Here is a 25,817-nt window from a genome sequence, read left to right on the forward strand (position 1 = left end):
ATGCCTTTGACAATCTGATTTAAATGTGGGTATCGTGCGCCATTAAATAATATTAAAAATAAAAAAACAACACATTGTAACCAAACAGTTGTCTTAAAGTGTCCAATTTCATAAGGGGCTTGTTTTTTTTTAAATCTATATTTGTGTTTGTAAGGATTTGACTGCAGTGACATGAAGTCACAGCCATACAATCTGTGGCTAAAGGAAAAGATTGTGAGGACGTTTTAAATACTCTGTTATTACAACAATAACCGGAAAAAAAATAATGAATCATCAAATTTTATGTCCACACCACCCAACCCTGGTTTGATGCTTCCTTTTGTTTAGGAAACCCAAAAGCAAAGCGCTCCTAAGCAGCTTTCCATTAACTAAATCTACCAAAGTGATGTCACCATACTGAACCACACATTAGGTGAGAAACTGTTTGTAGGTTTATCCAAACAACCAAGAGGTACACTGCAGCCTTCTCTCAACTTGTTTTCCACAAACACATAATTCTGAACCTTTTCCCTGATATGAAGCCTTTTTATTTGTTTCCAGTTAGACAAAAGCCCCATTTGAAAATGCCTTAACAGACCATAACATTAACTCACTTTCTCAAAATGTTTGATATGCTCAGTTTTTAAACCTGACCAGGTGTTCTTGGTAATCCGGCGTAAGATAACCCTGGAGCTTTGAAATATGAAATCATATGAATAGAAATGTGTGTTAGGCAGTGAGAACGCGGTTTATTCATGCGGTTGTCATCCTTACGTGGAGCAGCGGAGTTTCAACCACTTCTCTCAGCTTCTCGATCTGCTCCTTACATCCTCCCACATCACTGTAAGTCACATCAGGCTTCTCCTCCACCTGCAGCAGCCCGCACAATCGTTAGAATCACAGCAGGCCAACAGATAAACCAGTCCAGAAGAAAATAAACACTTTATCCAAAAATCTGTTTTTTTTAACCCATCATTCTATTAGTGTCACAAACTCGTACCTGCATCATAGTAACGGTGGGGTCGATTTTTGGAGGCAGAGGAATGTGGATCTGGTACTTGTTCCTGTCAACCCTGAAGGAAGAGAAGGGGTGGAAAATTATACAGATGTGTTCCAACATGTTAAAAATGATGTTGGAACACATCTGTTTAATTTTGTGTGCGACACTTCAGAGCGTGACGTCAGCCTCACCCGACCCTCATGCCCTCCTCGATGTCAGTGGGAGCCACCTGGTCACTCAGGTCCACCACAAACTTGGCAAACTGTTTCACATTGATGATGTATTTGGGATCCTCGGAGTCTGCATTGATGATCTTTGTGCATCTATGTGAACAAAATGGAAAACACACCATGGACCAATGAGCCACTTTGATTTATTTCCCTTTATATTTTGTGAGAGATCGGGTTTTATTACAACACTGGATGAACATTATATCCTTTTTCAATAAAAACTATGAGAAAATCTACAGTATGTAACAGTGTCTGAACCTAAGCTGGTGTGTGATGCCCTGTTTCATTTGTGCTTAAAAAAAAAAAAAAATAAAAAAAAATAAAAAAAAGAAGACACTTCTAAAATCCATTTATGAAAAATGAATAAGAACACCCCTCAAAGTCAGAATTTTAACCTGGAAAGTAAGAGGTTTCCTACCAGCTTGAACATTAAAATCTAACATTAAAATCTCTTTTTTAATTGTTGAATTCTAACGTTTTTTATCCTGTTAAACACACTGAACAATCTCTATAAGTGAGTGGGTTGGTACAGAGTTTGAATGCACAGAACACTCAGATTTGCAGTAATTGCACTAAATTGTTGGTAACTAACCTAATAACCATTTAAGACATTTAGCACCAACTTCTGTGATAACGTAAAAAGAAAAGACGCTGGTTAAAGGAGTGCAGACAGCAGGAACAGGAGCTCTATGGTTGCTGCACTATGATATCGAGGTGAGTTGGTTTCTTTTTGTTGTTTTAGGGTTTCCCTCACCTCAATTTCTGATCAGTTACACGTCACATTTAACCAGCGGATCACTCTGAACACACGGCAGGAATAGCTTTTAAGATTATCTTAAGACACACGGCGATAGTCGGCGCAAAAATCAGGCTAGAAATCCTGCCTCAATAGAGCAAAGTTCCTCTGTTCCATCCTCCTGAGATTTAGACATATGCCTAGTGTGGAAAAGTGTGGATTTAGACATTTTGGTCGTTTTTTGGAAACGTCACACTTAAAGTAAGGGCCTTCTATGTGAAATAAACAGAGAGCAGTACAGTTCCTATTGCTAATTGTGCTAGTTGCTATTATAAAATACTAAAAGATGTTCAAACATATTGACTATATGCAGGTGATTCAACATCACAGTAATACTGTTCTCACACACATGCTGTGTGACGTGGCTTTTGCTTCTAATATGAATAAAGACCTGTTACTGCATGATGCCAGAAAGAAATATGTCAAATTAAAGTTCTTTGAGGGAAGTTGAAAATAGGGCTGCTCAATTAAGTGCATGTGCAATATAAACGCAATTTAAAAAAACACAATTTCCAAATCGCAATTTTTGACTATGCAACAATAAGTGAGTCAGATGCCTCCTTTAGGTGTCAGTAATATGTTTAAATTGGGTTTATCTCCACATGGAAGGGAAGACAGTTGCAGCAGTGAGATAATCTAATTGTATTACTTGTTTTAGAGTTTATATAATCATACATAGCATTAAGTACAGGTCAATCAGTTTAATACATAGACTTGTTTGTTGGTTGCACTTTATGTTCAACAAGGATTGATGTCCAAATCAATTAAAAGCTGTTCTCTTGAATAATATTCTGATAAATAAAAACATTAAAAGTTTATGTTTTAAATAGTCCTTGTTTACAAACATCTTTATTTAGAGGCCATTTTTGTTGCTTGTGGTTAATGCAGAGAAAAGTCAGAATCAAATCACAATTTTGGTTGAAATATATCGTAGGCAGAACGCAATTATTCCTGCTCTGAGTTGAGACGCAGCGGCTCTTTTAGCACCTAATCTGCACAGCGATGAAACAGATAAATCGCATTAAATCGCAATATTAAGATAAAAAAAATATCGCAATTAGATTATTTTCCAAAATTGTTCAGCCCTAGTTGAAATCAACTAAGATCTGAATCACTGCATCTCTAACCAACAGAAGGAACCATTTGTACCAGAGTCTTATTTTCTTTGTATAGTAAGTCTATATCAGAACAAATGAAAATCTTTAATTTGTTTGATGTTTTTCATCCAAAACACCTTTAATAACGTGCAATGAATGTAAATCATAATGTGATGGTAATTTGAGGGAAATTTGCAACATGTGCAGATTTCTAATGTTGAAACCTGTTTATGCTACAAACATCAGTGACACTGTTATCTTAGATCCATAAGAGATCAACTAGATCTGCCACCAAGAACCAGAGGTGAGCCAGCAGTTTATGTCATCAGGACAATAACCCTACATTACAGGGTGACTCTGGAGACAAGAATGAACGAGATCCTGGAAGCAAAAGTAGACCTTTAATTACTAACTGGATCAATATTTAAAAAGGCCATTGCTTGCCAACCTTGCAACCTGCAGCGGCTGTTCACTTTGAAGAGTCTGCTTGTCAGCAGCCAGATCCCAGAGCGCTGGTGGAGCCAGGCCTGTGTCTGACTCTTTGATGCCTGTGGAAAAACACAAACACAAAAACAACTGCAATGATTCCGCTTATATGCAGCACCTGTGGCTATAGGAAAAAAAACAGCATTTCTCTCCTCCTGCACTTTGTCAGCGTAGACGTGAAGATCTGGAACCTACAGCTGCCATTTCTTCCCCGTGTGTTCTGAGTGTATTTTAGGTCTGTCGGAGCTATCGCCACAATGCAGGTTTCTCGCTGATTTCTGACAGGAATTTAGGTTTTATTCTAAACTTAATTCAGTTTCTAATTAGTGCTGAGAAAAGTAAGGCTACTCGTTATCAAATGGAGCCATAATGGTAATTATTCTGTACGTCTACAGCCTTTCAGTTACAATACTATGATTTTTTTGCTTCTGTAGAAATGACACATCATAAATTCCAGCTGCCTTTAATGTTTCTCCTAAGCTAGTCATCGCTCCTTTACTTTCAGCTCAGTCACCTGGGTTTGCACGCAGGTAAACTCACACTCAGGAGAGAGAGAGCGCTCAGAGTCACTACATCATTTTTACCTGCCTTGGTAAATATTTCTGCGTTTTGTAAACAGGCTCAGGTTCTGAGGATGACTGCACTAATATTGCTGAGCGTCTCCTGGCCATGAAGACTTCTGTGGAGTCTTTTGATTGAGGTAGCATGAGCCTGTTATTAAAGAGAAATGCCTAAATGACCAAGAATTATCCCCAAGAGAATAAGGATCGCTTGTGTTCGGAGCGCGGGATCCAACGGGATGAATGCGTCCTTTTTCTGTTGCGTCGCAACGGAAAAAGGACGCATTTGTTTATTTCACATGGTGCCCTGATTATTTCAATAAACTGAGAATGTTTGACTGATCGAAAGCAGCAGCGCTACTTCAACATGCCGCCACCTTGAGCGGAAAACTTCTACAACTATACGACAATTATTCCTACCACTACGTGACCTGCTTGTATTTTTTTGCACTTCTTTTTTAGTCTCTGACACCCAGTATTCAATACTTCTTACTTTAGATGTTTATCAGTGCACCTAGACGTGTGTTGCTATGTGTGGACGTATGTGTGTTTATTTCCTAATCTGAGCAACTGAAAACAGGGAAAGAAGCTGAGGGTCTCGTCACGTATATTTTCATTTGCTTTTATTCATAATTTCCCACTGAGTAACTCAGAGTCATACCTGTCAGCTCGTTGATCTTTTTGAGAAGCTGCTGAATGTCATCCTCCACTTGTTTGATCTGTCTGGAGTATGTGCTTTGACCCTGGTGACACACACACACACACACACACACACACACATAGAGTCAACATCAGGTGGGAATCAATCCCAAATGTTACTTATAACAGAACAACAAACTCTTCGGGTTGCTCTTAGTTGGATGATACTCACATATGTTTTGAGCAGAGCGATGTCGCCTTCATCCAGAGCTGTAGCGGAGCATCAAAACATGAATGAGTTTGCATTCTGACCCGGGCCGCTTGCCAGTTCTGCTCAACTGACTACAGTGAACGCAACGTGCTACAAACGCTAAACTTCTCCACGAGAAGACGCGTTCAAGGACTACATGCTGAGAACACTCGCCTTAGGGGAGGCATAGAATATCTCCATTACTACGAACAAGCTAAGCTAATGTTGGCTAACATTGCTAACTTCAACGCTTCCTCGTCCGTTTTACAAACATGTACATAGGTGTGTGTGTGTGTGTGTATAAAATCAACCTCTGATGGGGGCGTCATCCTTTTCCTCTTCTTTGGTCTTCCTCTGGTCGTCTCCTAAATAGTCCGGCATTTTTAACGTAGGCACAACTTGTTTCCGTCGGAGAAAAATGGAACCGCTTCAGCAGCTAAAGTCCACAATTACACAGCAGCTTTGGGTTTCCGCTACAGACCGGAAGTGCCGCTCGGAATTATATTGGGGATGCGCCGAATATTTCAACACCGGTTTCACAACAATGCCAGCGCCTCAAGTTACCGCCACAAATTAATATTTACTAATTTATGTTGTACATTTGATTGTTTTTTTTCCCTTGTTGTTTGAATAAGATATAAGGGAGCGAATAAAAAAAATAAGTGACAGCGGAACTGAAGTTGGAAGCCGTTGGGCGAACACGGAGCGGTGTCGTGGCGAGGCCTCGCAGCTTGTTCTCGGACTGGCAGCACCTGCACCGGGAGGCCCATGTGGAGCAGCAGTGAGCGGGCCCCACACCTCAGCACCTCGCCGGCCTATCCGTTCACCGTTTCGTCTTGTTGGACGCGCGCCGCCGCCATTGCTCCAGGATGCTGCTAGAAGCGACGGACGGAGAGGACACGGCCGTGTTTAAAGCGGCTGCCGGTAAGCGGCGACCCGGACGCAGGCCACATGAAAACAGCTAGCCACGCTCGCGCTCACTTCAGCCCGACCTGCTTCCGAACACACCGCGGGAGTTAGGACGAGCACGCGGGGCTCATTGTGGCGCCGTAGTTGTGCGACCTTTCTGGTTAGTTTGCGGTAAACGCTGTTCGCTGTGTTGCATAATGTTTCCCCCTCTGGCTGCCCACGGATACTTGGCGTTTGCTCCAGTAATTTCACACAGACTAGCAAACTCCTCTGCACGTTGGAACTTATCTCATTTGCTTTCTCAGTCCTTTTTTTTTTTTATTATTAAACCTGTGAGTGTTTAATCTGCTCAGAGACCTCGTCTGAAGGCGAAGCAACCTTCACTAGAGGTAACACAGGGGCAGGGGATGTTCACCCCAGCAGGCATCCTGTGGCATCAACTGCTTCCTGGTTAATTCCCATAGTGCTGCTGCAACAAAGTAGTTCAAGGGTGTGAATACTTTTACAAACACTGTAGCTCTACAGCACTGTGACGAGAATAATCAGATCCCTTAACGTGGAACAGCTCAGTATAGAGGGCATTAATATGTGATCAGCTAATGTTTTGGAAGAGCAGAGGTGATCTCAAATCATAATGCGACATTAATGCTCCACATTTCCAGCTATGTGTTTGCCGTTCAGTTTTATGATCTAAAACATTGCAGCACAGAGGCAGCTTGGGACAGTTTACATTACGGCAAACAAGTCCAACTAAAACACAATTACAATCAGCTTTTGTTCAATTTATCATGTAAGCTTTTGTGTCTTTTTAAATAGATTATAACTTAATCGTAATTTGGACGTCGTTTTAGGAGAATCCCTGTTATAATTCAGCGCGGTTGACTCTGAAAGTCCTCAGTTTGAGGATTATTGTTGGCTTTTTACACTGATATTATGAGAATGTGCATAAGGGAGGGGGAAATGCCATAATACTTGTATTTAATGCTTCTGAACTGCTTCTGATCGGTCTCTGAAGTCTTCTGCGCTGCTTCTGTGAAAATTCACAGCTTCTGTGCAGGTTCTGGTGGAGCCGGTGGGCCGATGGTTTGAGGCCTACATCAGGAGGAGGAACAGAAATGTCTCGGCCTCCTTTCAAGAGCTGGAGGAAGAGGAGGAGTCCTCCGAGGAGTCCGAGGATGAGGAGCTACAGCTGGAGGAGCACCCGATGCTCCGGACGCTGGACCCTAAAGACTGGAAGGTACCTGAGAGGAAGAGGAGGGCCGCTGCAGCACTGCTGCTGTCGAGGAAGCAAATTAGTCTGGTTTTTCTGTCTAGCTGTTAAACGTCATGCTTTATGACATTGCTAAATGTTCTTTTGCCGTCTGTATTAAACATAATTGGTTTTGTTTTTAACAAAATTCACCAATGATACAAAAAAAAGCAGGTAAGAAGTCCACAAAGGGTTTTGAAATTTACTTTTAAAGAGGGCTTTGCTGATGCATCATTCCTGCATTATACCCATCCTGCCTGATGGGTATAATGTAGGAATTTCTGTCGAGAAATGAAATGGGGCCGAATGGAACTGAGCAAGACCAATAGCACTATTATAAAGTTTAGCCCCCCCCCCCCCCCCCCCCCCCCCCCCCTGCTATTGTAAGGCTGGGATAGCAATTTGAGTCTCAGTTTAGACCTTTGTCATTCCAAAGAAACCAACCACAGAGTTTTTAGAGGCTTAATTTCTTGTAAAACTGTTTTGATTTTAAGGTATATATTGATACCCAGATGAGTAAAATTCAGTTGTTTGCCTTAAGAAAATGGATTCAATAAATACTGTATTTTTTCGGACTGTAAGGTGCATGTAAAATCCTTAAGTTGTACTTACTGACTGATTTTTTGTGGTACAATGCGCTCAAACATTACGGTCCTGACCAGACCCCTGAGCTGACTACAAGGCTGCCTGACTGTAATGTCGTAACTAGAAGTGCTTTCATGTAAAGGCCCCCACATACTCTGGTGTAGTTCACTCTGTGGAGGTTTGCGTGTACTCCAGGCGGATTCTGCACGGACCCTGTGCGTACAGGTTCATGTCACACTATAAACTTCTCTGAGGCAAGAAGTCTTTACATGGAACTGTTTTATAATCGACACTGAGTTGCTCCAAGCAGGCGGCATCAGTCCCTCTCTTTTCTTACTGTGTGTGTACGGTGGGAGCCTGCTGGAAAAGAAACGGCTCTAGGTGCTCAGCTAGCCAATCACACATTTTACCATCTGTTCCGTCGCTTTATCCCACTGGCAAAGTGTGGGAAATAGTACCCTCGACGGTGAAGGGTTAAACATCAGCGGGGAGTCCACCAAGCTCAGTATGCGCACAGTACACCTGAATATGTGGGAGCATTTAGGCAGCCTGCACCTAGAATACGGGCTAGCAACAATAAACCAAGTAAGTTAATTCAATATAAAAGTTACATTTATTTTGGCCTTATGTTAGAAACAGGGCAGTGTAGTTCACTACTCTGTTCACAGAGACAGTTCTCCCTCAGAAGAGAGCTGTGTACGTTAAGGGTAGGAGTGATGATACACACTTAGGAGGAATATTTAGTGTGCCTTATGGTCCGAAAAAAAATCATCTTTATATAAAGAGCATTGATAACTTTGCATTGTTAAAACTAAAGATAAGGATGCAGCAATCAGTCTTTCACTGGCAAATACAGGATTTTGGTTCTCAGAAGTCTGACACACCAGTTTAGTTCCCAGACGCATTAAAAAGAATAAATGAATAAATTTATATTCTCACCTAAAGGAAGCAGTTTAAATATCCCTATTTATGCATCAAAGAAATACCCCTAAACATTGAATAATATATATATATATTTTTAAATATATATTAAAATGGGCTTTAAAATATTTTCTGTTTGTTTTTAGAAACTGGGTAGTTGGTTTCGATCTGCCCCCCTCCCCCCATATTTGACATTACGGTCACAGATTGGAGTTAATTAATGGCAAATTGTCCCGTTCTAATCCTGGTTGTTTGATTGCTGCATCTCTAATTTTAGCCCAAGAACTTTCCAAACGATTCCATCTGATCGAATTAGGAAGATTAGCAGAAAGAGAATCCCATCATCAGCATATAAGGAAATTCCATATTCTAATTGTCGTGGTTGCATACACCTGTATGTGTTTTATTTGCAAGAGTAAGGGGATCTATGACTTATGGGAATCCTTTTATCTTATCTGTTAGAATCAAGATCACTACGCTGTCCTCGGTCTCCCACATTTGCGGTATAAAGCCACGCAGAAGCAGATTAAAGCAGCTCGTAAGTACTTCTCTGATCTCATGGATCATTCCTGTGGGCAGGTATGATGCTGATGTTTGATTGGCTCTGCTGTTTCTCTACAGACAAAGCAATTGTGTTGAAGCACCATCCTGACAAAAGAAAAGCAGCAGGAGAGCAGATTGTCGAAGGAGACAATGACTACTTCACCTGTATAACTAAAGGTGCTCAGCTCTCACATTTCAGGTTGAAATGACCAGAACCCTGAGGTAAAATCCTGACCCTGGTCTCACTGTTGCTGTTTGCTCCTTAGCTATCGAAATCCTGTCAGACCCAGTGAAGAGGAGAGCCTTCGACAGCGTCGACCCAACCTTTGACAACAGCGTTCCCTCCAAAAGCGAAGGCAAAGAAAACTTCTTTGACGTATTTGCTCCCGTTTTTGAGAGAAATGCCAGATGGTCTTCCAAGAAGCACAGACCATCGCTCGGAACCATGGACTCCACTTTTGAAGACGTGGACAATTTTTACTCTTTTTGGTGGGTAGAGAAGTTTTGGTCAATTTCATGAGACTCCACAATGAAGATTGGTGTCTTGATTGCCTTATATACTGTGGTTTTTACTGTTCAAGGTACAACTTTGACTCATGGAGGGAATTCTCCTACTTGGATGAGGAGGAAAAGGAGAAGGCTGAATGGTAAGCTGCTGTGTATTAGACCTGAAACCTGAAACCATGGTACAGCATGACCTACAAACGATGCGTCTTAATATGATGTGTTACTGTCTATCAGTAGCTGTGTTTCCATCCAATGCTCATACGAAGTCTGAGCAAACTATTAAAATGTTGCAAAGAAGAAAATGGGCATCAGAAATGTTTCCATCTGCTGGTTTATAGAGAATTAACCAGGCGACGCACAGCATAATGTCATCGTACGTTGGCGGTCATAAACAGGAAGTAGCAGTTGCTAACTATCATGGACCACAGATCAGTAATGGAGCAGGGCTTTAATGAATTCACAAATATTTTAAGAAACAATTTCCCGGATAAGAAATGCACACGTCTCTGTCGGTCCAAACGTACCGGTTGTTGCTTCCAGACTTGTTTTGGAGCGTTAACGGAATGTCTGGGAAGATGCCAGTGGCAGAAACATGTGATCAGTCATGTGAGGTAAACGTTCGCTACGTCACAACTGATTCCACAAATGTGTTTCCATCTTTTTTTTAGCGCATTTACGTTTTTCAAAAAAGTCAAAAACCACTTCAAGTGAGCGTAAAAACTTTTTTGCCAAAGTGAGTTAATTCAAATTTTCCACCAACTTTTTCCTCATGCGATATTTTAAAATGTGCATTGACAAAGGTTGGTGGAAACGCGACTTATGACTACACAATCCCAGCATCTTGTTGAATTATAGTTGAAATTCATGAGCTCAGAAACACGATCTTTATGCTAAGATTGGACTCCAGAACCTCACATCTTGTATTCGGGTATTTCACCTCTGCTCCGGGTCTGTATGGTAACATGAGAATCGTTTTGGTCCTCAGTCGAGACGAAAGGAGATGGATCGAGAAGCAGAACCGAGCTTCCAGAGCTCAGAGGAAAAAGGAGGAGATGAACAGAATACGCACACTAGTTGGTACAGCCTCTCCGCCGCCTCCTTTTCATACGCTGCTAAACCTGTGAACGGGTTCTAAATCACTGCCATTGTTCTGCTGCAGATACGGCCTACAGTTGTGACCCTAGAATAAAGAAATTCAAAGAAGAAGAAAAGGCCAGGAAAGAGGCGGAGAAGAAAGCCAAAGCTGAAGCCAAAAAGAAAGAACAGGAAGAGAAGGAGAGAGTAAGTAAAGCTGTTTGCTACGGACATCTAAATTCATTTGTCATGCTTAGTTGTACAAACCTTAAATTAATCAGAACATTTCAAGTCAGTACCACACACAGCAGATTGGAATACAGAACGTTTTGATATCAAACGTTTGTAATATCAGTAAAGTAATTCTAGTTCTGCCAAGCATGGCAGCCATGCTGTCACATTCACAGCAGCAGCTGGAACTGCTGCTGGGTGGAGTTACCGCTGTCCAACCCAGACCAACTCTGCTCTGAGAGCACAGGACACGGGTCTGAGCGCAGGGTTCCCTTTGGACAGAACATTTGAGGCCCTGGTGGAGGATTCAAACTGGACCGGAGATCTGATGTTTGAGCAGATGAGTTGTGGTAACGAGCTCGTTTAGCAGCAGTGTGGATTTGGTTGAGAGCAGCACAGTATCAAGGTGCTGCTCTCAAGGCAGAATAAGGACTGTATCCCTGAAATGTCAAATTATTCTGAGGATTTCTGACAAACAAAGTGAAAGTTCTATTTAAGCTCATCCAGCTTCCCAGGACTCATTGGTGGCAGCGCTCAGGTGAAACTACAGCTTTTGGCTACAGTTTGGTAGAGTTCTAAGGTGTCTAAGCTTTAAAAAATTAAATGGAGATTTAGATGGAAAAATGAGAGAACTTGAGAGAACCCGGCACCAAGCAAACCAGACTAAAAAGGTGAATAAGGACTTTTACTGAAATATTTGAACATAAGATTATTCTTTTGAAAGCACCATAGGATGAAGCCTGAATCCATTTTGGGACAAACAATGTGAAAAGATTCTAAATGGATGCATAATAATAATAATAATAATAATTATTATTAATATTGAACTTTATTGATCTCACAATGGAGAAATTCACTTCTGCATTTTAACCCATCCCCTTGGGGAGCAGCGGGCTGCCACTATGCAGCACCTGGGGAGCAATCTGGGGTTAAGGGTCTTGCTCAGGGACCCAGAGTGCAGGCTGTGGGGATCAAACCGTGTACTTGCATCCTTCTCAGAACGCAAGCACACTGCTCTAACCACTAGGCCACCCCCCCCCCCCCCCCCTTTTTTTTCAATCATTATCATTATTAATTTACAGAAATACCCAAAGCTGGGATAAACACTTGCATTCCTTTTCTGCAGTGACAACCTCTCACCTTTTGATTAATGGTTTGGTTTGTGCCAGGCCCGGCAGGCGGAGCTCGATGCGGTTCGTTTAGCCAAGGAGAAGGAGGAGGAGGAGGCCAGACAGGTTGCCCTGCAGGCTAAGAAGGAGAAGGATATCCAGAAGAAAGCCATCAAGAAGGAGAGGCAGAAACTCAGGACCACCTGTAAGGTAAGGACTCACACAATCCAGGGGGCTTTTCTGCCTCGTTAACGTTGAGCAAACAGATAAATTTTTATTTTTATTTATTTTTTTGACACTGATGTTTGTGGGGCATTGAGCTAATGTTTTCTCCTCCTACAGAACTGGAATTACTTTGCTGACAATGAAGCTGACGGTGTGAAAATGATGGAGGAAGTGGAGAAGCTCTGTGATCGTCTGGAGCTGACAAGGTGATCATTTCTGTGGATCAGAACCGCAGCCACCTTTCAAATCCTCCTTTAGTTCACGTTAAACCCCAGGTTGACCTTTCAGAATCGTTCTAAACATTTCATGAAGGCAACCAGACTCCATCAGTTGTACATTTATTTATTTTAAGCCTTTTTGCGCTTCATGGTGGCGTTTGTTGTGTGTGTCAGTCTGCAGTCTCTGAACGAGATCCTGGCCTCAGCCTCAAAGGAGGACAGCAAGGCAGCAGTGGAGAAGCAGGTAAAGCATTTCTTCCTGCATCTGCAGAGATCCAGCCCGTCCTAACTGACCCATGTGACACGGTTGGTTTATTTAGCTGTGGCTGTCGTCTCCAGGTAGAGGAAGTGAACGCCCAGCTGCAGAGGGAGAGGGAGGCCGAGGTCCAGGCCCGGCAGGCGGCTCGCAGCGCCGAGCAGGCCAGCGGAGGGGGGGGCGGGGGGAAGGGCTGGAACGAGGACGACCTCCAGCTGCTCATCAAAGCCGTCAACCTGTTCCCGGCTGGAACCAACGCCAGGTAGGATGGTGGAGCGTCTCTCTGCAACACAAACGTCTGGGAAGCAGATGATGTAAAGATATTAACTAATCCATCCTTTCCTTCACCTCAGCGTTAAGCAAAAGTACCAAGCGGTGTGAAAATGTTTACCAGGTGCTGCGTGGTCTCAGTCGGGCTCATTAACGTTGTTTTTGTTGGGATGTTTTATCCTCCAGGTGGGAAGTCATCGCCAACTACATGAACGTGCACTCCACTAGTGGGATGAAGAGGACCGCCAAAGATGTCATCAACAAAGCCAAGAACCTTCAAAAACTTGGTACGGTTACACATGAAGCAAAGCTAAATAAAGATTGTTAGAATTTATTTTCTCAGAGGGGAAAAATAACTAAAAATAATGTTTTAATTGTTTGTAATGTAACATTCTAGATTTTAATACATGGTTCCTACACAGTCATGAACATTTGGTTTACTTTCCCAACTCTCCCAAGTATGGACAAATTATTAATATCAATATTTTCAGTTTTCAGGCTTTAGTTGTTATCCTAAAAGATAATAAAAAAAACTTTGTTCTGAAAACCTGGGGGCTTTTTAAATCGCTTTTATATTTAGGTGTAGATGTTTATCTCAACATCAGTTTTGTCCCAGTTGCTAATGATTTTGGAGTTGCTAATGGATACACTTATCCAAAAATAAAAACAGGATGATTTCACAAGATTTGTTGTCTTCCAAATCCCCTTTCTATCTGGGTTTTAATCCAGATAGAAAACTGGATTTTTCTTTACATATTTTGTTGCATAGTTTGAGGCTAGGCGAGTTTATTTATAAAGCACTTTTCAGTAACAACACAATTGAAATTTCTGTACATTAACAAAAAAAGAAAAAAAAAGCAACCAGGGACCCTGACCAGAAGCTAATGCTGCTTAGGGGGCCATGGCACGGAAAGCTTTGGGACCCCTGATCTAGTCAATGTGTTATTACTGTGGATTTAAGCTTATCCAAGTTTGTGAAATAATCCTTTAACACTGCCGAATCAGAAGCCAGCTTCAGCTTTGTTGTTTTAGTAGACAAAGATAAAACCTGAAAAAAACTGAGGGACAATTATGAAAATTGATTTTGCAGAGCTAAAGGTTATTTTGTTTATGTAAAACAGAATAGTTTAGCTCCTGAAAGCTGACTTTGAATTGTTTCCCACCAAACCGTCAGATCCGCTGCAGAAAGACGAGATCAACAGAAAGGCCTATGAGAAGTTCAAGAAGGAGCACACGTCGGTGCCGCCCTCTATAGACAACGCCCTGCCCTCAGAGAGATTTGATGGTAAGTGGATTATCTAGACAGAATGGAGGCCATTCACTGTGTGGGTCCATAAGGTTTCTGTAAACAAAGCATGTGTGAACTTTAACGTCACAAAGCTCTTCTTCTGCCATCACCTGGTCTGAAATGTCTGGTTTAGTCTTCACCAATAAAGGGACTCTACTTGTTATTACGCCTGAACCCTGTAATCAGACTATCAGAACGTCCTGGTTACCTACTAAAACAGCGGTCACTAACTAGTCTCTGTCATTCGTCAGCCTCTGGAGGTGAAGGGAACGCCGGGCCCTGGACCACAGAGGAACAGAAACTTCTAGAACAAGCCCTGAAGACCTACCCAGTGAGCACGGCCGAGCGCTGGGAGAAGATCGCTGCTGCTGTTCCTGGACGCAATAAGAAAGACTGTATGAAGAGGTACAAGGTATGTTCCCCCACACTGGCTGTAGGTCATGTGACACTTTTACAACATTTAACAAATGAATGAGTGGTAAAATGTGTTGCTAACAGAATCTTGCTGTCTGTCTGGCAGGAACTGGTGGAGATGGTCAAAGCCAAGAAAGCTGCTCAGGAGCAAGTGGCAGCCAAGAATAAAAAATGACACCAAGCAACAAATGATGATAGAATCTCTGTTATTTTAATGTTATTGTGTTATTCGTTATTTTATAATAAAAAAAACCTAGACTCAAGACTTTAAACATGTTTCTGTGCAATTGATGGTTCCTCAGCAGTGGAGCTCAGCTTCTCATCCAGAACATCCCGCTGCGGATCTGGTTGTAGTCTGGCAGCTGTTCTATTGGACCTACAGCAAAAAAACCATATTCATAATTTGGTTTATGTAGCTCAGGCGGATGGATTTAACAATGCACTACTTTTTAGACTTCAAGTTTAAAACAGCTTTTGTATAATCTCACTGATGAGACTGACAGTATATCACAGAGCGTGATCCCAGTCTTAAAGTGGACACATTGCTCCAAAGTGCAGCATTTTTAGCTTTTCCACTCTGAATGGAAAAAAAAAAAAAGATTTCTAAAGTGCAACATACCAACAGCTGCGATGGCAGGAGCCCTGTTGTAGATGTATTTGGTGCAGACCTCCTTGATGGTGTGGGCATCAATGGCCTGTGATAAAGGATGACAAAATATACCTTCTTCAACCAGTTATCCAAACGGTTCCAAAAATCGCTTGTAGCTCTGGAAACAATCTTTTAAAACGGTTGCAATGTGATGGAAAAGTGATAGTTTATCATCAGGTGCAGCTTCTCAGTTGCTTTACCAGCGTTTCCATTTTTAGATGCCAGTTTGCTAAATATGATCTCAGCCAATCACGTGATAGCAACTTGAGGCATTTAGGTTGGGGTCCCCCCCCCACAACTATCTGCCATGTGGATGCACAGAGAATGGTGTGAGAAGGGGAAATTACCCAGTGAATGCAAATGTCTTGGTATCATTACAGGAAAATAAGCCAGCTGGTCTGAGGCTAAGATTTCTGGAATAGCATCTCTAAACCCACAAGACATTGTTTGCATTTAAAACAGACTCTAAAACAAATTGAAATTTGTTAATGTAGGATAGCTGATATGCAATGAAATAACTGATTCATACCATAATATTCTTTCCATTAATAGTTAAGTCATTGACCCTTATGTTTTTTTTCCTTTACATGCTGTGAGATTGCATATTTTGTGCACTTGAGGGGATATGATTTTTTCCTGGAGGAGTCAGCAAAACAGCGCCCCCTAGAGTCAAAGAATTTGGAAAATGGTATAACGACTTCTTTGACAACACCTTTTGCTTCTTCAGCCGTTCTCATTCCCTCAACACCTGCAATAGTTTATTAAAGGCCTTTCAGTCAAACTGAAAGATAAGGCTACCATCATTATTTTAAAAGAATTAATACTTGACTGGATACAATATTAGTCATCAACTGATACAGGGTTGTTTTTTTAGACCAATACCGGTTATTATGACATCGCTAATGCATGAATGAAGAAGGAGATGCAACAAAGTACCAGGTCACAGAGAACACGACCCTGGTCACTCTCTCACGAACCGACTAATGGAGCCTGTAGAGGCAACTGCAGTAAAATGGACTCCACACCGCTCAGCTGATCTGTTCTCAGAGAGGAACAGACGTGGTTCCCTCCCACTCACAGTGACGGAGGCAGACGTTCAGAGGCAAATGCAGCTAAATTAGACGGCTAAAAATACAATAAAAGTTGTAAACTTACTCTTCTTGGCAATCGGTCTTACAACATTGCCAGCCGCTCTCTGCCCGGGAGGTGGCGGCAACCAATGCGCGTCACGTGACGTCAAAGCATGGCGGCTGAACGCGCTGATGGATCGGCATGCATGCACGTATCGGCCGATACCGATACAAGACAAAAACGCAAATATCGGGCAAAAATATCGACTGGCCCGAAAATATTGGTCGACCTTTAACCAATATGTATGAGTGATATTTTAATGCAGGCTGATTAAAAAAAACAAAACACAGATAAGAAAACAGAATCACTGACCAAACTCAGTGATTTCTGATTAGTGTGACCAATGACGGAACAGAGAAGCAGGATTAACTAAGCCGGGCTGTTAGCCTGGTCTGGAGCAGGATTGCCTCACAGAAGAAATCCGCATGGTAACTTATGTGCTACTGCTTTTGTGAAATCAAGTCCAGGCTTAATTCAGTCAGGATCTCTGGAAAATCCCATCTTAATCCTCTATCTTGGTTTTGTGAAACAACCCTCTGAAGGCTACTTCCAGCAGCAAACAGCACCACGTCACAGAGCTCAAATTATTTTGAACTTGTTTCCTTAACATGAAGAAAGACCGTACTCTAAAGTCCTCACTCCTCAGATCTTAGTCCTTTCTGGGCGCCTTTGAGATGTGGTGGAACAAGAGATTCACATCGTGGATCGGCAGATCTCTCGCTTTGGAACGCCATCAGTGCCAGTGTGGACTTTAAACGTGTCAGGACACATTGTTGAGTCTACGCAACAAAGAGATACAGCGGTCCGTCTGGTTCAATCAAAGACTAGCAGGGACTATGTAATAACATGGTCGTAGAGGTTGTGTAGATTTCCCTGAAGGACTGCTGTGCTCTGGGCTCTAAACGCGGTTGCTAGCTGACTCACATCGATCCGGGCCTCCAGTTCATGCAGAGGTATCCTGCGGCTGTAGCACAGCATCTGTCTGCCGATGTCCTCGCAGATGGGGGTGGACCCTGCGGAGAACCCATCAGCGTTAACTCAAGCGACCGCCTGATCTGGGCGGTTCTGCGTTCTGCTGACCTACCGTCCAGATGCAGGAGCATGTTGGTCTTGAGCAGGTTCTTGGCCCGGGCCACCTCGCTTTCCGTCACGCTGGTGCACAGAGACATCCTGTCACGGGGCAGTGATCAGTTACTGGACCTTTCTCTCCCGGTCCTGCTCCGTGTCTGCGTGCGGGTGCGCTCACCATTCCATCTGGGTGAAGTGCATCATGTCGTTGATGGTTCCTGGCTCACACACCATGTAGAGACCCCACAGGCCCGTGTCCGTGTAGCAGGTGTTGAAGGACTGGAAGCTGTGGCACAGGTTTCCCTGACAAGCCATCTGAGCCAGTTTACTGGACAGGTTCTGAGGACGCAACCCGACTTTTATCAGCACATCTGAGCTTAAAGGGCCAGCCATCAAAATTCAGAGAGGGAGCTTTTAAAGGAAAACTGCGCATGGAAAAAAAAATAAACAATGCAAGCGCAAGTTCTCCTCGCCACTCACCACGCCTCCGCCAAACGAGCGGTCCCAGTTCCCAATCAGGGTGTTGGCCACCATCAGGGGGAGGGTGTCAGGGTGAGACCACCCAACTGCCTCCACAGCAATGGCGATGTGAGCGAGGGGCATTTTATCGTCCCGCACTCGGATCTGGAACAGAAGCAGAGATCGGCCACTTCAACGGAGGACTGTGAAGGTCCGCATGGCGGCTGAGGAATGCTGGGAAATGTGCCGCAGTGAGCGGAGGTTTCTCTACGGGGTGCCAACACGGTCTGAAAATCCTAAATAAAAACTGGGTATGGAAGAAATTGTTAGTTACCAGACTTTATATCTTATTCTAGTATTTCAAAGTTAAAACTCAGAACGTCTGGATTTTTTTTTTTATATTATTTTTATTCAGATCGGGACCTTTAACTTCAGTTTTCCACATACAACACGTGATGGTGGCATCTACATCTTTTTCCTCATGGGTTTGAGATTGATAATATGTGCAGTTGTGAAAGATATAAGAAGAAGAGGCACCGGTCATCATGATTATTAACGTAACTTTGTTTTACAACTACAAGTGGAAATGTGCGAGTGCCGGCTGCCGGAGCAGATGAACCAACTAATCAGGCAGGTGACGAGGACACGATGAGTTTTTAGATAGAAATGTTCACCTGCTGAGGTTAACTTTGTCTCGTTAAGCAAAATACATCAGACTGGCTTTTTCTGACGTAACCCTCTTCAGCTCAAATGACCTCAGTGAGACTCTCCTTGTAGACATCTAATGCTCATCGCCATGTTGCGGTATCCCGTTCTGGTTTAGATTGAATTACTTTTATGTATGATGTCTATTTTTTTCTGAAGCAAATTCTTTTACACAAAACAATGTGGATTCAATGAAGGCAAAGTCCAGTTGCAGCCAGGCATCCCCACACCGTGCCACTTCCTGCTCCGTACGCCGTAGCTTTAAAGCACAGACTGGCTGAAGACAGCTCAATTTACCGTTTAAGCCACATTTTAGTTGTTTCAGTGTAAGAAAGCTCTGCAGCTCCGGGCGAGGCCAGCTTCTTACCTCACTTCCTGTAAAGTGACACGGAGGAAGAGCCGGGGCTCCACCTTGATCCCGGCTGGGAAGTCTTCCAAAGTGATACTTGGCCAAGCTGATGAGTTCCTGGTGGCAAACCCCTGATTAGGAAGGAGACAGACATCAGGGTCAGAGCGATCTCTGCTTGGCCCTGTTCCTATGTCAGCACATGTCAGGAGTAACATTTGTGAAGGGCAGGTGGACAGTTTCCATACGCTCCTCATGGACATGCTTATCACAGGAACCATGAGCTTTAAAGGTGCATCTAAGCCAGGAAAGGATTAAACTGCTAACAAGATAGATTCCTTTTAAAAGCAAGAACTAGGTGCATGTTAAAATTTATTATGGATTTTCTTTATTCCAAACAGGGTCTAAATATTTGGTTCAATATTTGGTGAACTGCTCCTTAGCAAGTTGTAAAGAAACCTGTTTCTTCGTAGCCATCAACAAACTCCTGGTGTTATTCTGCCTGGATGTCTGACCCACATTCTTATCAGAAATACTAGAGTTAATTTAAATTTGTTGTTTTTTCGGCATGGACCTCGCTTCTAAACACAATTCCCAGGTTTCTCATAAAGTTGATGTTGGTGCCATTCCAATTAGCTTGATCCAAAACTGGTTTTGATGTTTGTTTGGATTCCCTTTTTCTACTCAAACTCCCAATTGTGTCCAACTGTTAACCACCTAGCTGTTGGGTTCAGGTGAAGACGAAGAGAACAGAGGTAGTCCTCCTGCTTCATTAGTCCACTCACATTGCACAGCTACCTCTGGAGGCTAAACAGGCCCTCAGCATTATGCTACCACCACCGAGCAAGAAGCCCCAACATGACTTCTCCAAACAAACTTCTCATCATTGTGGCAAAATAGCCAAATCCTTGTCTTGTCATACAGTAAAACATCAATTTTCATAAGTTTTTTATTAGTTTTTCAATTATTATGGACACATGGGTCAGAACCATTTGCGTAACTGGCAGGTGGTTATTGTAGGACGCTGTAGACCGCAACTACAGGTGGTCATCTAAAAATAAAGAATCCTAAAACGGCTTTTAGGTTTCAGACATTCTGGATTTTGTATCTGTTACATAAAGGGATAAGACATCAAGTCTGGAAATCCCATCAGTTTCCATTTTTCCTGACCTTATCACACATGGATAAGGTTGAAATCAGCTGCAGCTCTTTTCCCAGGTTTTCCAGGCTGTGGGGAAACCATGTGCCTTGTCCAAGAGGGACAGCTGCAAACATCAGTCATACCTGAACGTGTCAACTTTAGTGCCGGTTTCTCCATTCTTGGCCGGTTGTTCCAATAGGCCACTAGAATGGCCCAAAGCTAAACAGTATAGAACATTTCTAAACTATGCTTCAAACCTGGTTCTGTGAAAATAAAACAAAGACTTTAAATGGACCCTAACAATAAGACTGGTCATACATCTAGTTCAATTATAACTGCTTTAACTTTTTGCTCTCTTTCTTTTTCTTCATAGTAGGTACGCCTGGTCTGGCGTTCTGTTAACTGTGACATCATCCAGGGAAGACAGATCACCTGCTATTACCATCTAATGTAGAACAGATTACTAGATCAATGTGTGCTTCTGTGCTTGTTTGTCTCTCTTGTTGTGTCTCTGTTCTGTCTTCTCTAACCCCCAGTCGGTCGAGGCAGATGACCGTTCATACTGAGCCCGGTTCTGCCGGAGGTTTTCCTTCCCGTTAATGGGGAGTTTTTCTTACCACTGTCGCTTCATGCTTGCTCAGTATGAGGGATTGCTGCAAAGCCATGTACAATGCAGACGACTCTCCCTGTGGCTCTACGCTTCCCCAGGAGTGAATGCTGCTTGTCGGGACTTTGATGCAATCAACTGGTTTCCTTATATAGGAACATTTTTGACCAATCTGTATAATCTGACCCAATCTGTATAATATGATTGAACTTGATTTTGTAAAGTGCCTTGAGATGACATGTTTCATGAATTGGCGCTATATAAATATATATATATATAAAATTGAATTGAATTGATAAACTGGCTGATGGCTTAAAACCTGCTTGGGCACAATTATTCAAATAGCAGTGGAGATTAATGTAAATATTTAAAAGTGTCCATCATTTGGACAATAAATTAAAACTGGTGTAACAGGTTCCGGTTTATGAATTTCACTGAAATTAGAAAAAGCTTAAAAGGCCAAACGCATTGTGAAATTCCTGGCTATAATGGGTGAATCTTGAGTTTTCTTGGACTTTGCCATTCACAATCAGACCTCCAGCAGCAGCCAGCACTATCCTGGGTCCTTTGTAGTGGGTAGTGATGTACTCCACCAGGTCTCCTCTGTTGATCGTCCTGGATAACAAACAAACATACGCTGCAATCGACGGAGAAATGAGCACAGACTTTGAGGCAGCTGAACATGTTCCTCTTACTTGATGTTCTCAGTGGGGCCCAGGATAGTCCGGCCCAGTGCGGTGGACTGGTACGCCGTGGCATGCAGGTAATCAAAGACCACTTCCTGCAGGTTGGTCTCCACCTCCTGCATCTCCCTGAGGATCACACCTCGCTCCCTCTCTATCTCCGCTTCACCCAGGGTGCTGTTCTGGATGATGTCAGCCAGGATCTCCACGGCTAGGTGAAAGGAACCAGACGTGAATGGAACGAAGAAAAGGATTCAATCCGAATAGTAGGCCTGGCGTCTCAGACATCTGGATCGACCAGCCTTCCTGTTGTCCTGCACCTCGCGGAAGATCCTTAGAGAACGCTTTGGCGTAGTAGACCGTCTGCTCCCGGGACGTGTAGGCGTTCAGGTGGGCGCCGATGTTCTCAATCTCCAACTCCAGGTCCAGCTGAGAGCGCTTCCGCGTACCCTGTGGCACAGTTGCACTCACCGATGAGCTCGCCGGGTTTGTAGGCAGTGGAGGATGAAAGAATATGCGCCCTTACCTTAAATGCCATGTGCTCCAGAAAGTGGGCTGTGCCGTTATTCCTCTCGTTCTCATAGCGACTGCCAGCATCTATCCATAAGCCCACCTGGAAGAAGGCATTCATAAATCATCTTCAAGCACTGCTATATAGTTATAGACCCTTTAAAGGTGACCTATTAGGAAAAATACACTTTATGCACATTTTTGGACTTCCATTTGGGTCACTACTGCTTCTAGAAACACTCCAAGCAAAAAGAAACAGCTGTATGTTTAATATTTAAAAAAGAAATAAGTTTTTTTTAAATAAGTTTTCCAGATGCCCACTTCTTGTTGGCATCTGGAAAACGAGCCATTTGGAAAAACGTGCCAATTGTTACATCACAATCGCCGGACTCTGCCCCTCGCCTAGCAACCCAAGCGGAGCTCCTCCCACTCACACATTTACCGGAGTATGTGTTGCCCAATGGCTGCAGGAAAGGAGAAATGTTTTGTTGTTGGTCGCTATAAACAACATGTGTCCGTGCACACTCTCCCAGTTACGGAAAACAGAGACGTGTGGCTTCCTTTTTTATTTTTCATGCCAATCACCCAGTCAAAGAAAATGTGCGAATCGCTACCGACAGCCCACGAGAGGATTTACCAAACGACTTCTACTGACGGAAGGTTCTGCCCCTCCTGTTCGTTGGAAATGTGCAGAAGACGGAGATGTCTTCTTAATGGTTTGTCTGGTGTGTTTTGCATTGCTGTTCGACACGAACAGGATTTGTCGTTAAGCACAAGCTAACTGCCCTAAGCTACTGGTAGCCCCGCCCCTAAACCTCCAGGCTGGTAAACCCACTTTAGCCCCGTTTACACTACCCTTGTTAAACCGAGCCGAGCCGAGACCAGTCCGAGCTTGGATCAGTTAACCAAGCCAAGACCGTTTACACACCACACTATCCCGGTTCCTTGGTTGCTCCTCGCCTCCTAGTGACGATCTGCGGTACTGCTACTCTCTGGGAAAAAATGGCGGCGCCCGTAACATTCAGGATGTTATGGTTAGACAGAGTCGGCTTTTGGGACGTGGATAAGACAAACGAACGTCTAATAATGATTTAGAGACGCAGGAAACAACGACAGACGCTGAGGTTCATCACACTGCTAAGCAGAATCATCTCTGGAAATCGGTAAGGAAGCTAGTAATTTTATGAATGTCTGAAATTTGTCTGAATGGAGTGTGAATCGGGACGTGCAGCCAGACACGCCGGAAAAACCACGGACAGTCAGCTGACTGTAAGGAGATGACGCGGTCTGCTCATGCGCTCTTCGTTTTTAGATAACCGGGATAAAAAAAACTGTCCGAGACCTGCTCAGGACCTGGTCTGCAGTTAGCGCCGTCCGGTTATGTTTAGCTCGGTTCAGTTCAGCCTGCTTACCATTTACACACAAGAGTTATCTCGGTTACCGAGCTCGGACTGGTCTCGGCTCGGTTAAAAAAAAGGGTAGTGTAAACGGTGAATTTGTTATTTGTGGTTACATGGAAAATAAGATAACGGGTGACAGATAAACAATAGAATATATTTTTTATTCAGATCTTTAAGTTATTTGTATGATTAGATGTGTATTTAGCTCATTTTCTTTTACATTATACATCTTCACTTTTACAAGTGTGAATGTCTTGCTTTATCAGACGTTTTTGGATGAATTTAACAGCTGGTAAAGATGTACACTTTAGTTGCTAACCTTCAGTCCCCATGGAAAGGAAGGAGCAACATCCCCTGCAACTAACACGAGGAACATCATGTTCTGCTCCAAACCCTGACTGATGATGGCAGATTCTTGCTGCATTATTTCTTACTTTCTTCATTTCATGGTAGTGGTCCCAAAATTTCTATTTTATGACCTTTCAGCAACTTTCCCATCACGATACTTTCACTCCACTTTTCCTTCATGGTTCATTACAGGTCGGGTGAATTCAGGTGTTTTCCAACTGGTACCTCGAAGAACTCATAGTGTTCACCTTTTCCTCTCCAGACAAATCATTTTTCAGAAGCTGTCTTACTTGCACACGCATCTTTTCAAGCTATTGCTCAAATTTTTAATAGGATTAAAATCCACGCTTGACAAAAAAAAAAAAAAAAAAGGACTTTGTTGACCTAAACTCACTTTGTTACCCATTTGGGGGTCACAGTTCCATCTCTTGCGCCCGACCTTTAACCTGAACAGTGCATTCTGAAAAGAGCTCAGAATGGGCGGAAATGTGTGCGTGTGTGTGAAATGTCATTATCTGAGACACATTTTGAACATGTTTTGTATAAACCACAGACCTGTTCTAAACGTTTAATAGGAGGCATAACAGGTCACCTTTAAGTAAAACCTTTTTAGTAAAAAGCGTGGGAGTTTAGGTGGAGCACCCTAACTTACAGTGCAGGTTGTAAGTCCAGAGTCTTCTGAAGCCACCCGGAGGCCGTTCTCTAAAGTGGTCACTTTGGTTTCAGGGACATTTAACACCACATGGTGAGCAGCTGGGGTCGCCAACAGTCTCCGCGGTCCAACAGGAAGCTGGAGAGGGACAAACATGAGAGATGGACCTAAGCGTTATTCAAACAACTGCTTGGAGATTCTAGATTTTGAAGTAATCGTTTATCTTTCTTAAATACTGTCATTTGTATTTACATATTTTAGCTTCATGTTTTTTGGGACATTTACTTTATTTTACTGTTAACAGTTCTGTTTATTTAAAATCAGTTGTGCTCACAAATAAAGCAAGCAACAGCCAACATGGAGAGACCTGGCTTGTGTCTACCCACTGTTGAACCATCTACCGGCTATAATGAGGGAGAAAGAAGGACAACTTAAACAGAAAACCTCTAAAAGGGAGGGGGGGGGGGCATGCACGTGTTTTGACCCAGGCCCACAAATCGCAAAGCTCCACCTCTTTAAACAGCAAGTCACGATGATGATGCTTCATTTAAACAACTAAATCAGCGCTAAATAACCACGAGCCATTGTCCACAGCGATGTTTTACTACGTCTACCAATCAGGGGACTTTTCACAGCAGAGAGGGAGGATGTGGCCGGTATTCCCAGATTAATAAACAAAGATCATGTGAAGCCTTATTGCCGCTAAGGGTTTCCTCTCCATTCTGCGTATAGCTGAATATCAGGAAAAAAAAACAATGTGGTAACGCAGAACATCGACCATTAACACGCTCTTCTTACCCTGTTAACATAACGCGTCTTTATTAATTGCCTTTGAAGAAGAGATCTCCCCGCCGACGTTAGACGCTGTAAGGACGCCGCCATATTGTTTGTTTGTGACACTGCGCAAGCGTGGGGTCAACGCAACATCCGTCAGGTTTTACAAAATAAAAGCCAAAAAAAGAAGGGGAAAAAAGACGGATGTAGAGAACGTTTTAAATGAAAGAAGAAGAAGAAAAAAGAAGAAAATCAGATCAATAATGTTATTTTTTTAAACGGCAAACTAGCTAATGACTTATTTGGGCACTTTTAGTCGTGCTGCTGTTTACAATCTCAAAGTTTAGACTTTAGAAAACTTACTGAATGACCTCTAACGGTGGTGTTTTTTTTTTTTACAAAGTCATGCTCATTATAAATAACAAGCTAGGAAGCAATGGTGTAGTGCAATAAGTTTGCTTCTACAAAGATAACTGTAGCTAAGCGACTTCCCTTTGTGAGTAGCAAC

General features: G+C 42.9%; 3 protein-coding genes across 3 annotated transcripts in view; 1 reads left to right on the forward strand and 2 right to left on the reverse strand.

Annotated features, from left to right (window-relative positions):
- Positions 1 to 5,560, reverse strand: part of psmc2 (proteasome 26S subunit, ATPase 2) — an 8,121-nt gene extending 2,561 nt beyond the window's left edge. The window contains exons 1-7 of the mRNA XM_012852761.3: positions 5,349 to 5,560; positions 5,020 to 5,057; positions 4,810 to 4,891; positions 3,551 to 3,650; positions 1,171 to 1,302; positions 980 to 1,052; positions 754 to 849 (exon numbers count right to left, since the gene is read on the reverse strand). Of these exons, the coding sequence (XP_012708215.2) occupies positions 754 to 849; positions 980 to 1,052; positions 1,171 to 1,302; positions 3,551 to 3,650; positions 4,810 to 4,891; positions 5,020 to 5,057; positions 5,349 to 5,418 (591 nt within the window). The 5' untranslated portion in view covers positions 5,419 to 5,560. The remainder of the gene's footprint in view (positions 1 to 753; positions 850 to 979; positions 1,053 to 1,170; positions 1,303 to 3,550; positions 3,651 to 4,809; positions 4,892 to 5,019; positions 5,058 to 5,348) is intronic.
- Positions 5,561 to 5,691: 131 nt separating this feature from the next.
- dnajc2 (DnaJ (Hsp40) homolog, subfamily C, member 2) lies at positions 5,692 to 15,099 on the forward strand. The gene is made up of 16 exons (XM_012852757.3): positions 5,692 to 5,961; positions 6,993 to 7,183; positions 9,164 to 9,239; positions 9,323 to 9,421; positions 9,511 to 9,733; positions 9,826 to 9,891; positions 10,737 to 10,828; positions 10,911 to 11,032; positions 12,226 to 12,375; positions 12,508 to 12,596; positions 12,783 to 12,852; positions 12,948 to 13,126; positions 13,321 to 13,421; positions 14,309 to 14,419; positions 14,674 to 14,834; positions 14,943 to 15,099. The coding sequence occupies exons 1-16, from the start codon at positions 5,907 to 5,909 to the stop codon at positions 15,009 to 15,011; spliced, it is 1,854 nt and encodes a 617-aa protein (XP_012708211.2). The 5' UTR covers positions 5,692 to 5,906; the 3' UTR covers positions 15,012 to 15,099.
- Positions 15,091 to 25,466, reverse strand: pmpcb (peptidase, mitochondrial processing subunit beta). Its single transcript, XM_012852758.3, has 13 exons — positions 25,334 to 25,466; positions 24,536 to 24,673; positions 22,152 to 22,238; positions 21,946 to 22,075; positions 21,638 to 21,836; positions 21,478 to 21,557; positions 19,216 to 19,328; positions 18,165 to 18,308; positions 17,863 to 18,023; positions 17,701 to 17,786; positions 17,541 to 17,629; positions 15,456 to 15,531; positions 15,091 to 15,212 (listed from the first exon to the last, which is right to left on the reverse strand). The coding sequence occupies exons 1-13, from the start codon at positions 25,415 to 25,417 to the stop codon at positions 15,148 to 15,150; spliced, it is 1,452 nt and encodes a 483-aa protein (XP_012708212.2). The 5' UTR covers positions 25,418 to 25,466; the 3' UTR covers positions 15,091 to 15,147.
- Positions 25,467 to 25,817: the final 351 nt, after the last annotated feature.

Source organism: Fundulus heteroclitus, unplaced genomic scaffold, assembly GCF_011125445.2.
Source record: "Fundulus heteroclitus isolate FHET01 unplaced genomic scaffold, MU-UCD_Fhet_4.1 scaffold_66, whole genome shotgun sequence".
Lineage (NCBI taxonomy): Eukaryota > Metazoa > Chordata > Actinopteri > Cyprinodontiformes > Fundulidae > Fundulus > Fundulus heteroclitus.

Excerpts from the sequence above, each read along its gene's own strand:
- pmpcb (XM_012852758.3), bottom strand. The coding sequence starts at position 25,417 with ATGGCGGCGTCCTTACAGCGTCTAACGTCGGCGGGGAGATCTCTTCTT. Across the intron at positions 24,674-25,333 it reads AGACGCGTTATGTTAACAGG|CTTCCTGTTGGACCGCGGAG; the intron begins GTAAGAAGAGCG and ends GTCCCTCTCCAG. Across the intron at positions 22,239-24,535 it reads CTGGACTTACAACCTGCACT|GTGGGCTTATGGATAGATGC; the intron begins GTAAGTTAGGGT and ends GCCTTCTTCCAG.
- dnajc2 (XM_012852757.3), top strand. The coding sequence starts at position 5,907 with ATGCTGCTAGAAGCGACGGACGGAGAGGACACGGCCGTGTTTAAAGCG. Across the intron at positions 11,033-12,225 it reads AACAGGAAGAGAAGGAGAGA|GCCCGGCAGGCGGAGCTCGA; the intron begins GTAAGTAAAGCT and ends GGTTTGTGCCAG. Across the intron at positions 13,127-13,320 it reads CCGGCTGGAACCAACGCCAG|GTGGGAAGTCATCGCCAACT; the intron begins GTAGGATGGTGG and ends TTTATCCTCCAG.